Raw genomic sequence first — 14392 nt, 5'->3', positions numbered from 1 at the left:
TTTTCCTAGTTGAGATAAGGATAGCTATACAGGGAGTTGACTCGCATTGATTTCCTGTGCATGTGTGTTACCTTCTAGGTTAATTCTTCTTGATCTAACCTTTTCTCTAGTTCCTGGTCCTCTTCTCCTATTAGCCTCAATTGCTTTTAAGGTACTCCTTTGTGAGATAGACAATGGTATACTTAGTGCTTTATACTTTCTTATGACTTTTAAAGAAGTTAAGAGAAGTAAGGAAAAATGTGTTTATAGAACATTTTATATTAACTCTTGTATTTACCATTTCTAGTACTTTTCATTTCTTCCTGTGGATCCAGCTTACTTTCTGGTATCATTTCCTTTTATTCTGGAGGAGTTTAATATTCTTTGGAAGGAAAGGTGGCCAGCAAAACACTTGCTAATTTTATTTACTTAGAATGTCTTTATCTTGCTTTTATTTTTGAAGGATAATTTTCTGGATATAGTGTTCATGGCTGACATTTCTCCTCCAACACGCTGAGTATATCATCCCATTGTCTTTGGGTCTCCAATGTTCCAATGGCACGTCAACCATTAATCATGTTGATGGTTTCTTGTATGTGATGAATTTTTTGTTTGTTTGTTTTTCTGTTTCAGGTTTCAATATTATCTCTTCTTCTTTTCAAAGTTTGCCAAAGCTAAATCTATTTGTGAATATCTTTGTATTTATTAAATTGTAGTTCACTAAGCTTCCTTGATGTGTACATTAATGTTGTCCATCAAATTTTGGCCATTATTTCCTCACATATTTTTTCATTCCCTTTTTGCTCTCCTCTCTTCCTGTGGACAGTTGTTACACATGTTTTAGGACATATGTTGTCCCACAGTTCCTTCAAGTTTTTCTGTCTATTTAGGTAGGATAATTTCTATCAATCTATATTCTAGTTCACTGATTATTTTGCCATTTGACTCTGTTGTAAAGCTCCTTAGTATTTTATTTCATTTATTGTACTTTTAAATGTCATAACTCCAAATTTTATTTTATTTATGTATTTTTAATTTTTATTGTTTTATTACTCATGTGTATACAATGCTTGGGTCATTTCACCCCCTGCCCCACCCCCTCCCTTACCACCCACTCCACCCCCTCCATCTCCCCCCCACCCCCTCAATACCCAGCAGAAACTATTTTGCCCTTATTTCTAATTTTGTTGTAGAGAGAGTATAAGCAATAACAGGAAGGAACAAGGATTTTCGCTAGTTGAGATAAGGATAGCTATACAGGGAGTTGACTCACATTAATTTCCTGTGCATGTGTGTTACCTTCTAGGTTAATTCTTTTTGAGCTAACCTTTTCTCTAGTTCCTGGTGCAATTAAGTATTTTCTGACTTGTAATAATAGCACTAGTGATATTTAGAATGGAAGGGTGAGAGGGGATGGAAAGCAAAGAAGTTAAGGGAAAGGGAGAAACAAATAATCAAGTAGAAAAAAAACAAAACGAAGAAACCAACAAAAAGTTTCAAAGATACAAACAGGGAGAGACAGTGTACTAATCAACCATAAGCTGAAAAGGCATTAGAGAGACAGAGAGAGGATTGAAAATAAAAAATAAAAAGAGTAAAGATAAGAATAAAATTAAAAAATAAGTAAATGAAAGAAAAAAATATAAAATAAAACAAAATAAAAAATAAAAAAATCTCCAAGTTCAAATGCAGTGAAGTTTCAGTCTTAATAATTTTGGTGTTCGTCCCTCAGCCTTCAATCCTGGAGATGGTGCTTCAGATGTATAGAGGGTATTGAGGGGATGGGAGGGGGGGAGGGGTAGAGTGGGTGGTAAGGGAGGGGGTGGGGAAGGGGGTGAAATGACCCAAGCATTGTATACACATATGAATAATAAAATAAACAAATAAAAATATAAATAAAAACTGAAAAAAAAACCAATCTTTTTTTTTTTTTTTTTTTGCAAGGTGTGTGGGATGGGAGCAGCACTGCACCCTTCTTTTGAAATGCACCTTTGAAAGGCATCAGTGGGAACACCTTTGGGACATAAAAATGTATTAAGTTCAAGTACCTTTTCACCCCAAAATAGAAAACCAGAACACTTTTGGTTGCAGTATTATTTGTTTACAATAGAATTTAACACATAAATACAAATAAACGAGATACAAATTTGTTGCATTGTAACACTGAAAATATGGTTATGTCCTCCTATAACCTAATGAAACATACACTGTCAGAAACACTCACTAGGTCTAAATTTTAGATCTCATTCATTAGATACTTTCTGAGCACCTTCTATGTGCAAAGCACTGCACGGTTGTAAGTGCTGGGGGTTCAGTGCTGAATAAGACTCCCTGCTCACAGAACTGCTCCAGTGGTGGAAGAGACAACAACATAAGGACAGTCACAGAAATAGAAATCTCGAGGCTGTTTCAAACATCACAGTCTCTTTTGGGGAAAGATACATATATATACATGCATACACACATACAATTTTTTGTTTTTGAGATGGGTTCTTGCTACATTGCTCAGGCTGGTCCCAAACTCCTGGGCTCAAGTGAGCCTCTCGCCTCAGCCTCAGAAGTAGCTGGGACCACAGATGCACACCACGTGGACAGTATCTCTAAACTGACTTTTTTACAGGTTGCGAATTTTTAGTGAGACACTTAAAGTTTGTAGTTCTGAACTGCATCTCTAATTTTAAAATCCATATTAAGCTCCTTATAGCCATTCTAATGGAATAAGGCTCACATGACATGTATGAGAATGTGTGGGTACACACACATATATGCATGTTTACTGGCCACGTCACTATTTAGGTACACATACACACGTATTATGTAGAATGCTGTTCACATAACTTCTCAGGTCGCATTTGTCCTCTATGAGAACTATTAATGCTATAATTTCTAGGCCGTCTGTTGGTGCCCCAAATGCATGGCATTAAAAAAAACCAATCTTTAATTCAATCATAAAAGTCCAGTACAAGCCATTTGTAGGGCTTGGGATTTGTTCTTTTAAAAACAACAGGGGAAATGCAACAAACTGATATTTCCACTTTTCAAAATCCTTCAAGGAAAGAGTGGATCATAGAGTCATAGAAGATTAACCTAATGAAACCCACTTTCTCGCCAGCAATAGTTTATATACCTTCCATAATCTTAATACATATCCCTGAATGAAGATTTACAGTTCAGCTTTGCTTACATTAACCATTTTAAAAATGCCAATAAAAAGCAAGCTAGTGCTTGCTTCCTACATTGCCAAACAACTGTTCCTAGATGCATTTCTTCTTAAAACAAGGGGGTCATCATTTGTACAAAGCAATAGTTAGCTTCCATATACATTTTCCAGAAATGGCATGTGACATTCAAAACCTAGACACTCTCACACTTGCAAAGTGGAATCTTGAGTGGAATATAGAAGCATGAATGGCAAAATTGAAGATCAGTAGCAGAATTATTTTTCTATTTATTTAAAGCATAGTAAAAAATGGTACACTTTGGAAATTCAGTGGCATTAATTTGCTGTAAATTGCCATTAATTTGAGGAACATCATACAGTTAAAAAAAGAGAGAAAAGGAATTTTTTTATTAACAGTGCTCCTGTTTTGAGAACTGCATTACATAATTTTACCTTCCCAAACAGACCATTCACAAATATCAGGTCAACAAACTGCTAGCATCCATAAAAATGGTAGTTTCTGACTAAAATGCAAGAATTTAAAAGTGGTATCACACAAATTCTTAAGAGTAACATTTCTGGTTATTTCATATACCTTTTTTGAATAGGAATTGACAAGTTGTCCTTAAAAATTTTGCATATCTTACTCTTCTGTCATTTGTTTGTGAGTCAGCTTATTTCTTCCCAAACCATTAAATGCTCAAAATTCTCAAATCTGATGGGTAGAAATTTTTACTTACTATTTGTGTGTGTGTGTGTGTGTGTGTGTGTGTGGTGCTGGGGATCAAATTCAGGGCCTGGGTGTACTAGGCAAGCACATTACCATTGACGACATCCACAGCCTTGTATATTACAATTCTTAAAAGCTCACATATCCTGGAACATATACAACCACTGAATAGTGCCTTATCGTCTTAGATTTCTAAAGTTACTATTGTTTAACACCTTCATCAAACTTCTTTCTTGGAATAGCTTTCATAACTTAATAAGCTATCTACCCCAAATCACTTTTTCTTAATATTCTCAAATGATATTCTTCATCTTGAAAAACAGTACCAAGAATTTGTATGGGGCTCATTTCAACAATAACTATCAATGATTTCCAAAGCCAAGTCAGTAAAAAATCTCCAGAACAACTGCTATTTGTATTGATTTCTATTATATAATGAAAGTAGTAAAATGAGTTCTATCAGTTGAAGCTTCAAGTCAAGTCCCCTAATTCCCAGTCCTCAGCCTCTATCTCTATCTATCTATCTATCTATCTATCAATCATCTATCATTCTATCTATCTATCTATCTATCTATTCAGAAGCTTCCAAGTCATACATTTATTCACTGGGCTATGAAGAAGGATAGTACAAGATAATGACTCATTTATTATTTTATTCAACAGATGTATATTGAGTACCCCTGTACCAGGCACCAAGGTAGATTCTATGGGTACAATTATGAGCATGAGGACACTTGGTACTTGCTTTCATGGAACTTGACCAACACAGGAGATGTAAATTGATCAAGTAATTACATACACGATATATAGGTGTGTGCCTATATATATGTGTGTGTATGTAGTTAAAAATTTCATATATAATTAAATACTTAAGGCAATGCTATCAGTAAATAATAGGCAATGTTTATTGAATTGTTACTATATTCCAGGCACTGTGACAGTGCTTTATAGATACTATATCATATAAGTCTTCACAAATCTATGAGGTAGATATTGTAATTATCATAATCTTATACATAAGAAGCTAAGACTCGTAGAAAAGAAGGAAATTGTCAGGTAACCTTGCCAATAAGCAATGAGATAGGATTTGATTCTAGGCAGTCTAATTTCAGTGGTTGTGAGTGTGACTATTGACCGATGCCCTTCTCTCTGTGGGAATGAAATTTAGAAAACTGATCTAGTCCAGGGAGTTCAAGATTGCTTGAGTCAGCTGCTGTTGCATGTTGAAATCCACATTAAATACTTTTGACTTTCATCTCTACACTGATGAGAAGCCATGGAATGATTTTAATAGGGAAAAATAAAATTGGATTTGAGATTTGAAAGGATAACTTTTGGTGGAAAATGGATCAGAGAGGCAAGAGAAGCAGGGAAGCTAGCTGGGAGGTTACTGAGAAAGCTCATGTGAGAGATGATTGCGGTTTGGATGAGGGCTAAGATGGTGGTAATGGACAGAAATGGAAGAATTTGAGAAGAAGCAAGACGTGGTCTATGTGGTGATGGACAGAAATGGATGAATTTGAGGAAAAGCAAGAACAGGGCTTTTGGTGGTGTGGAAATTGGGAAGGAAGAAGAGGAGGAAGATAAGAATTTTGTCTTTATTGCTGACTGTGGCATTGCATACTGGTGGTGCCTTTTAGCTAGAGAGGAGACAGTGGTTGAGGACCAGGCTTGGTAGAGGAGAGATAGGTAATGCTCCTGGAAAAGGTGGCATTTCAAATCATTTGGTATTTCCAAGTGTAAATGCAAAAAGACAGGTATCAGCAAAGCTCAGAGAGGAGGGTGAAGATAAAAGTGGGAGCCATGGGTGTGAGACTGATTGGTGACACTGTCGTGACTGTGCCGTCAAGCCAGGAAGGAGGCACTGGGCATGGAAGGAAGGAGTCAACATTGTTACCTTGAGGATTTCTTATAATGGACAGCAGATGGCGGAGAAAGAACTAGAAAACCAAACTGCAGAAGAGTGGCCCAGAGGACAGGGAGATGTCACAGGAATTATTTAGGGACAGAGGGAATTTAAAATATTAAATGCTGCTAGAGTTCAGATAGCATAAGGATTTTTTAAAAAAATGTTGTTTGAATTTAACAGATAGAAGGTAGCCTTCTGGATTTCTCCTTTGTTTTCCTCTATCAAGTAACATCATTTATCAAGTTAGAAAGCAGCAAAACCAGTATTAGTTTAATTTTGAGTAAAAATATTCTCACCTTGTATTCAGAGACAATGTCAAAATATTTTTAGAAGAATGCTTTTGCATTTTTAGAAATTCTCAAAAGCATTGAATACATAAATCATAGTATTAAATAACGTGTATATAATAATATTCTTGAAAATACTCTTAGAACTTAGCATTAGCAAAAAGTTCCTCTCAAGGAATTGGTAAGTTTATTTTTATGGTCTAAGAAACTATTAACCCAATTATATTAACTTAGTAAATATTAACCTTATATCTAACAATATAACCTAAATATTACCAGAAATTCAGAGCTACAGTTAATATAGAAGGGATTTAATCATTGAAATGATTCCTGTCTCTTATATTTATGTTTTCTCTGACTTTATACTGGTATTTCTTACTTGAGGTATTATGTAGCATGTGAGCTTAATGTGGGAAATTACTTATATTCTTTTTTGAATAAAAGTTATTAAAAGTTAATATCTAAAAGAAGTAAGTTAGGTCAACGAGTATACAAATGGTCCATACACTCTATTCTCAATAATTTTGAAGATAAGTCAGGCATAAATAGATTCTAATCTGGCTCAGCCACATGCTAGCCTGTTATTCTGTGAATTGAATATTAATACCTACCATATTGAGTTGCTTTAAAGAGTAAATGTGGTAATCTATACAAAATGACCACTATACTTGGCAGATGGTAGTAACTTAACTATTGTTTTCTTCTGAAATCCTTCTCCAATCATCAAATTATGTTTTCAGAGTAGAATTTGTTAAAAAGGTGATTTTAGATTTTTGGTCATATCTTCTCTTAGGCTTACCTCAGCTACCCTGACACTTACTGTCTTATTTGATTTTGTATTCCTAATGCCTACCTCATTCATTAGCATGGGTCCTATATTCAATTCATGCTGTCGAATGAATGAATGAGTGGCAAATGTGAGAGAGAATGAATGGTGAATGGACCTGGAGTGCATCCATGATCACCTCCCTCTAGTCCCTTTTGCCTTCTTTTTATTAAGTGTAACTCTTCCCCAGTCTTTGAGAACCCTCAAATCCTACTTCCATTTTGAAGCTTCTTATAATTATAATGTGCACAGATTGGTCACCTGCCTTCTATTTAGGTGTTTTTCACGCTATTTCTAGCAGTAATTTTTCTTAATTGAAAAACCTTGCATAAGACTCTTAGGTTATGAAAGAGACTGTGGGAGTGCTCTGCCCACTTTCCCTACCCACTCTGTGGTAGACTTTCCACCTTGCACAGTACACGTCTCCTCTTGGATATCCCTTATATCTTGACCCAAAATTACATTCCACAAACCACTATGCTTTATTCTTCTGTCCTCCCATGTATTCATAATGCATACCATGGTCCGCCTCCACAGAACTTTAAAATCCCCTGGAAGCAGGAAGAATGCCTTAACTTTCCTGTCTATCTCTGATGAGATCCACATAGGTGCTGAAAGTTTAATGAGTCCCCAAGAAGTGCTTGTTATTCTTCTGCAGTTTCTTTCTCCCTTCTTGAGATAATGTCAAGTAAGGTGAATTGAAAGTCTCTTGATTTGTGTAGTCAGCTCATCAGAAAGAGCCTTTATTATGAGAACTTCAGAACCTGATTCTGTCACTGAATGGGGAAAAAAGACCTTGTTTCTGTGTGAATCACTCTATATACATTGCCTCATTCAGTTCTCATGTCCCTGTGGGGTAGATATCAACATTCCAGTTTTAATTATGGGAAACAGGACATTTCAAGTAACTTTGCCTTGAGTCCCACAGCAAAGTACACTTACATTCATTAATGTTTGACTCTGAAACTTTTGATTTCTCCACTGTAGCATGAGATCTCAGTGTTTTAATTATATTTTATTTTTTCTTAGAAGGAGCCTTATACCCAGATGGAACATCTGGCAGGAACAAGGATGATGACATGGTTCCTCCTGGCAAAAACTATACCTACGTCTGGCCAGTGAGAGAGGAATATGCACCTGCTCCTGCAGATGCCAACTGCCTGACCTGGGTATACCATTCACACATCGATGCCCCTGGGCTAATTGGACCCTTGCTGGTGTGTAAGGAAGGTAAGGCAACTCCCAGTCCTCAAGAGTCTATTCTCAGGTAACTAGTGTGTAGTGTGTTTCCTTCCTTCGTTCCATACTCCATACAGAATATGTGTCCTCTAAACTTTCTTTAGGATTAGGAAAGTTAGGGGAGAGGGAGGGGGCAGAGTGAGGGGTAAGGGAGGGGGTAGGGGCAAGGGGGAGAAATGACCCAAGCCTTGTATGCCCATATGAATAATAAAACAATAAAAAAAAGGAAAGTTCTTGTAATGTGGTATCAATCTGACACCATATTGGGGGGTTAATAATTCACATTTTGTTTAAGAATCATACCAGCATTCTGAAACATACATGATTTATGTTTTATAACATAGCATTCCTTAACACTATATGTAGGAAAGTGAAAATTTTAGTAAAATTATTAGGGATTGCTTTTGCTTCATTATTTTACCTAATTAGTTTCTTTTTACTCGCTTTTAACTGATTTAGTGTGTCTGTGCTGTCAATAAAATCTACTCCCTTGAGGAATGGCCAGGTTTTCCAGGTCTGCACTTGTGAAAATTTCTGTTTTATGACTTTGCTTTTCGATAGTTCTGTCATTTCCATCAAAGCCCTTTGCTGTTTTATATTGTGAGTTACGGGTTGTCTATATATGTGTTCTTGACAAATTTCAGGCCTACCCAACATCATTGGCAGAAAGGAAAGATCACTTTGATTTAGTTCACCTTGAACTTTTTAATCTAGTCTCTTGAATGTGCCCAATAGATAAGCTGAACAGATATTCAGGGACAAGGACTGATGTGGATAGAGAATTCATTATAATGTTTACTCTCGTGGATGAGAATCAAAGCTGGTACCTTGATGAAAATAGCAGACATTTCTGCACTGACCCAGATTCAGTAGGCAAAGATGATGCTGTATTCCAGAGAAGCAACAAAATGCATGGTGAGTATCTCTCATGCTCTCAAATACGTGCCATGTTTTTATGCCATGGCATAAGGTACTATGAGGGAGGCATGTTGAACCTGGTTTTGCAAGATGTGTAACTTAGTGACAACAGTGGTTTGAAAATGGTATAAATAAAGCATAACACATGCTGGAACCTAAACAAATCTGAGAGAGGACAAGCCAAACTGAGTACGATGTGCAAGGTTGTAATACCAAACTATACGAGTAGGGTTTCAGTACATACTTGTGAGTTTGTTATGTTGTGTTCCCAGACATTCTTTAAACCGACAACACTTATTGAACATCCGTTGTACACTAGACCTTGCGTCTGTACAAAATAGTGAAATCTCTACAGTTACACTGACAATTGAAACAGAAAACAGCATGCCAGTTTTGCAGAGTGGGGTTTAATGTAGCATTTTAGGATGTGGGGATTAAGCGGTCTCTTTCCACTTTTTTCCTAGATAGTTCTAGTGGACATAAAGGAAGTCTTTAATGTAAACCTCCCAGTTCATTCGTTTTTTGCTTGCCTATCTCAGAATCATCTTTACTGAGTCAGCCTGAATATTGTCAGGAAATCATAAGAAAGGGAAGGAGTCCTGGCAACATCTAGTAAAAACTGCTTTATCTTTATCTTTTTACTTTTTAAATTAACAAAATATAAACATCTGTCATAGTGCCCTCAAATTAGACCCTTTCTTTTACCATTCTGCTGCATGCTTTTGTCATTAAATTAAGTGGATACTATATTCCAGCTTTTCTGCTAGATCCTGATAGCCATTAGATGAGCAAGACAGTTTCCAGTTCTGAGGAACACAGATTCTGGTGTGGATGGTAGATATACAAATAAAGGAATAGGATGGGAGCTGACTGAGATATCCTGAAGTGTGAGCAGCACTCGATCTTCTTCTGACCTTAAAATTATGCTCACATGCAGTTCTCAGTGTGTGCCAATCTCCTCTTTTTCCTCCTCCTCCCTCTTCTCTTCCCCTTTGTCCTCCTCTTTCCCCTTTCCCTCCCCATCCTTCTCCCTCTCCTTCTTTTAGTTTAGTTTGTTTGCTTTTTTGAGATGGGATTCTCACTATGTAGTATAGCCAAGGCTCGTCTGGAACTTGTGGTCCTCCTGCCTCAACCACCTGAGTGCTGGGATTACAGGTATGTAGCAACATGTCTGGCTTGACCTTTACTTCTACTGAGTGTTTTTGTCTCAAAAAAAAAAACAAAACAAGTCAAAGTCTTTATTTCCTTTCTTTCCATACTACTTTTTAAGAGCTAGAATGTCTCCAAAAAACATTATAACCAATGATCTGTTTTGGTTTTCCAGTATTACCAATGTTTTGGTCCCGTTCACCTCTGTAGGAGAGTCATCGCCCACTAGTGTGTTTCTGTTTTTAGCCCTCAGTGGATTCCTTTTTGGAAACTTTCCCGAGCCTGAAATGTGTGTTGGTGAATCTGTGTCCTGGCATCTGTTTGGAATGGGGAATGAGATTGACATCCATTCCATCTGTTTTTATGGTAACACCTTCATCAGCAGAGGGCATCGGGCTGATGTTGTCAACCTGTTCCCAGCTACCTTCCTCACGGCAGAAATGATAGTTGAGAATTCTGGGAAATGGATGATAACCTGCCAAGTCAGTGACCATCTACAAGGTATAAAGAACAAAGACCAGTGTGGAGCTCCTTAGAATGGCACAATTAAACCAGTCACTGGTGCTTGTCCAGTGCTTGCTGTTTGGTATATATATGATGCATAATTAAATATATAGGAAAATAGAACATTCTTTTAGTTGGCATTTTGCCCACAGGTATTTGTTAATCATGTCCCTATGAACAAAATGGGAAGATTAAAAAATGATGACACCTTCAAAGAGCCAACAATCTAGTAGACACAAAATGAGTAAAATGCAGACATGAGATCAATTTTCTGTGGACATTATACTCACTACTATAGAGGATCTGGGGCTTCCTGAGGAGTTGAATCCTAAGCTGAACCTTAAAATGTGAGTGGGATTTGAATAGATGAAGAAAAGAAGGAAGAAAGGTTTCCAGGCAGAGGAAGAAATGTAAATTGAGAAAAGCACATGTTCTCTTTGAGTAACTGTATATAGGATAAATTTTTAGCACTGGAAAAGTCTTTAGATAATCAGCATCAATTCTCCATCCAGTTTTTGAATTTCATGTGAGTAATTGTATCAGCTTAGCTCTTCTCTAGACTTCTCTATTAGAATGTTCTTCCTTATTTTAAGAAAAAATTCATTGATATATAGCATTCTTCATGCCCATGAAAGGTGGGTGAGATATATGTGTTGACTTAAATGCCTATTGAATAACTCAGTCCTGGTTCTTTAAGACTGCACAGAATAGGTCCTTACTTAGCTGGACCATAAGGTTCATCCCAGAGGAGTGATGAGGGAGAAGCCTAAGGAGGCAGACTGGGCCCTCATGTTTTCAGCCCTCAGTGGATTATTCCTCTTTGAAAACATACTGAAGTCTGAAATGTGTGTTGGTGGAAAAGACTGGTTAAGCTAAGGAGGCGTGGCTGTGTCTAAAAGGCATTTGTGAGTCTTAGATCCTTTGGCACACTAGTGGCATACCATGATCAGTATAGTGGTTTGGAAAGATTATTAAGACATATGTGTGCAGAAAGGATTCTGTGGGGAAAATGCTAGCTAAGAAGCATCGGCAGCATTATATGACATATAAAGTGTCAGATCTAAGATGGGAGAAAAGCAGGGAGAGAAAAAAATGTACCAGTGAGATTGACACAGGACAAATAATGTCTGATTAAATTTGGATACCTCTAACTATACACAGTCACTCACATACAGAGATCCAACTGTTCAGGGATCTTCAATAACACATTCTTATTCCTATCAACCTTATGCAACCAATCTTAGCATTAGTCAGCTGGGTTATTCCAGTTAAACTAAATTCAGCTCAGAAGTTGGTCAGTTATGTCCCAGATAAGAGTCTGAGATGACAAGGATAAACAAAACAAGGCTCCTGTTCTTAAGGGGCCTCATGCTAATAAATCTAGGAAGAAATTTTTTGACTAGGAATTCCATATCTAGATTTAAAAACAAGACAATAGCAACCATTTGAGACTATTAAGTTGCTGAGTTTGGTCAGTGGTTTGTGAACATAAGTTAATGTACTTCCTGAACTGTCCATATCCTCAGAAAAATGTCCTAAAAGTTAGAAAATGTCTAATTTGATTTTAAAAATCAATAATCACATTTAGAGATGTTGGCATCATATTTTCATGAGTATGCTCCTTCACTATTTCCCACACCTTTATATATAAGTATGTCAGTTATAAAACCAGTCTGTTAATACTGCTCTGTAGCTTACTTTTCCCACTTATTAATATATCAGAACAATATTTCATGACAGTGATATCAAAGTACTGTTAATGATTCCAGTGTCCACATTATTTAACCAACATCTATTGCTTAACAATTTTCTCCATTTTTTGCTATTCTAAACAGTTTATGTATATGCTTGCACTTCCATCTGAACATTTCCTTAGGAAAAGTAGATTTGGAATTCCTGGATCAGAGTCCAATTGTTTTACAGCTGTGGACACACTGCTCAGATTTTTTAAAGAACTTATTACTGTTCCACCCACATGTGTAAGCATACCCCTCCCTCCACTTATCTGCCAACACTGAGAATTGTTAATCCTTTGTAGTTTTTATCAATCATCTGATCAATGAATAGCCGTTCTGTTTGGCTGCAATTAAGGTATTAAGGTTGAAATACTTTTCATTTGTTTATTGGCTAATAATATTTCTTTTGTGAATAATCCATTTTTGTTCCTTGTTAATTTTCTATTAGAGATGTACCTTTTTTTCTTCTTGTTATTGATTTTTAATTAGTATGTATTGATTGCACAAAGGTTTCATTGTGATATTTCCATACATGCATGCAATGTACTTTGATCAGGTTTGCCCCATTATTACTTATTCTTAGTCCCACCTTTTTACAATTTTAATAGATTTCATTATTCTGTTTTCATACATGGACATAAAGTACTTTTATCATAATTCCCCTCACCTGTTTCCCTCTCCTTTTGCCCTCCTGATGATGCTGGGGATTGAACTCATGGCCTCATGCAAGCACCACACCAGTGAGCTACAACCCAAGTGATTCACATATAAATCCTTTGTCATATATGCTACAAAATTTCTTCCTCCCCACAGCTGATCTTTTGTTTTTAACTTTGTTATAGACAATTTTCTGTATAAAAGTCTTAAATGTTCATGAAGACAAATCTGTTGATTTTTTCCTGTGTGGTTTCATTTACTCCCTGGTTTGTGGTTCTGCAGCTGGCATGCTGGGGCAATACAATGTTGGTAACTGCAAAAGTGACATTCTTCACCCCAAGATGAATGGGCAGCAGAGGCGCTACTTTATAGCAGCTGAAAAAATTCTTTGGGATTATGGCCCTCTAGGTTATGATAAATTCAGCGGTCTTCCCCTAAATGCCTCTCGCAGGTAAGCACCCTGGTCTTTCTCAGCCCCTTTCTAGAGAGGCATGCTGTTGACTTTCCCTGTGACCTCACTGGTATTCTGGGCCCTGTTCTGATGAGTGTAATGTTGTTGTTTAAGTAATCACATACCATGATGTCTTTGAGTGCATGAAACAATGGGATACTAAAAATGATCACTCTTTTCCCAGGATCCTTTCTAAATTGTATTTGTGATCAACAATAAGACACACTTAGTTTCTTCATTTCATACGTTCTTCATTTCTTATATACATACATACATACATACATTCTTCCACCAAAGTAAAGCACTTGAACCTTTCCTAGAGAACTTGTGGGAACCATATATGAAAATCTCTTTGAAGTCAACTTTCATTATTGGTCAGTGTGAGAACTAGATTTTAAAATGATGCCTTCTAGAATTCTGAAGTGCCTTCTGAAATATAAAAGATTAGACTATATTCAACTGATATTTAATGTGATATATGAAAACAGAATGCATTAGCAAGCATGAGGGATACAAGGATGTCTAGGACATTGTTCCTGCCCTTATGCAGAGAAATTAACTGCACAGGAGAGAGAAATAACTTTACAAGTTATGAGTAAGAGTCAGTGAATTCTCTGGGTTCAGAGATAGCAAAGATAGCAAGGGAAGAGGAATTGAAGCAGAATCTTCAAGAGTGACAAAATTTATGTAAGTGAATAGTAAAGAGAGTGAAATATTGGATGCAGGGGTTAATGCAAAGCTCTTGTTATATCAGAGAGATTGTTCAGGTCAGAATGATTGAGTGGAGCATTTGCATAGGGAATGAGGACTTGCACAGAGCAATGGGTTGAGGATTGGGATGAACTGG

The 14392-nt window shown here is 36.7% G+C and overlaps 1 protein-coding gene across 1 annotated transcript in view; it reads left to right on the top strand.

Annotated features, from left to right (window-relative positions):
• LOC141422551 (uncharacterized) overlaps positions 1 to 14392 on the top strand; it is an 83657-nt gene that overhangs the window by 50311 nt on the left and 18954 nt on the right. Inside the window, exon 3 of the mRNA XM_074070653.1 lies at positions 7921 to 8121. Within this exon, the coding sequence (XP_073926754.1) occupies positions 7921 to 8121 (201 nt within the window). The remainder of the gene's footprint in view (positions 1 to 7920; positions 8122 to 14392) is intronic.

This window comes from Castor canadensis, chromosome 1, assembly GCF_047511655.1.
Source record: "Castor canadensis chromosome 1, mCasCan1.hap1v2, whole genome shotgun sequence".
NCBI classification, from domain to species: Eukaryota; Metazoa; Chordata; class Mammalia; order Rodentia; family Castoridae; genus Castor; species Castor canadensis.
Note: the sequence above shows the minus strand (reverse complement) of the source record. Positions and strands in the feature narration are given on the sequence as shown.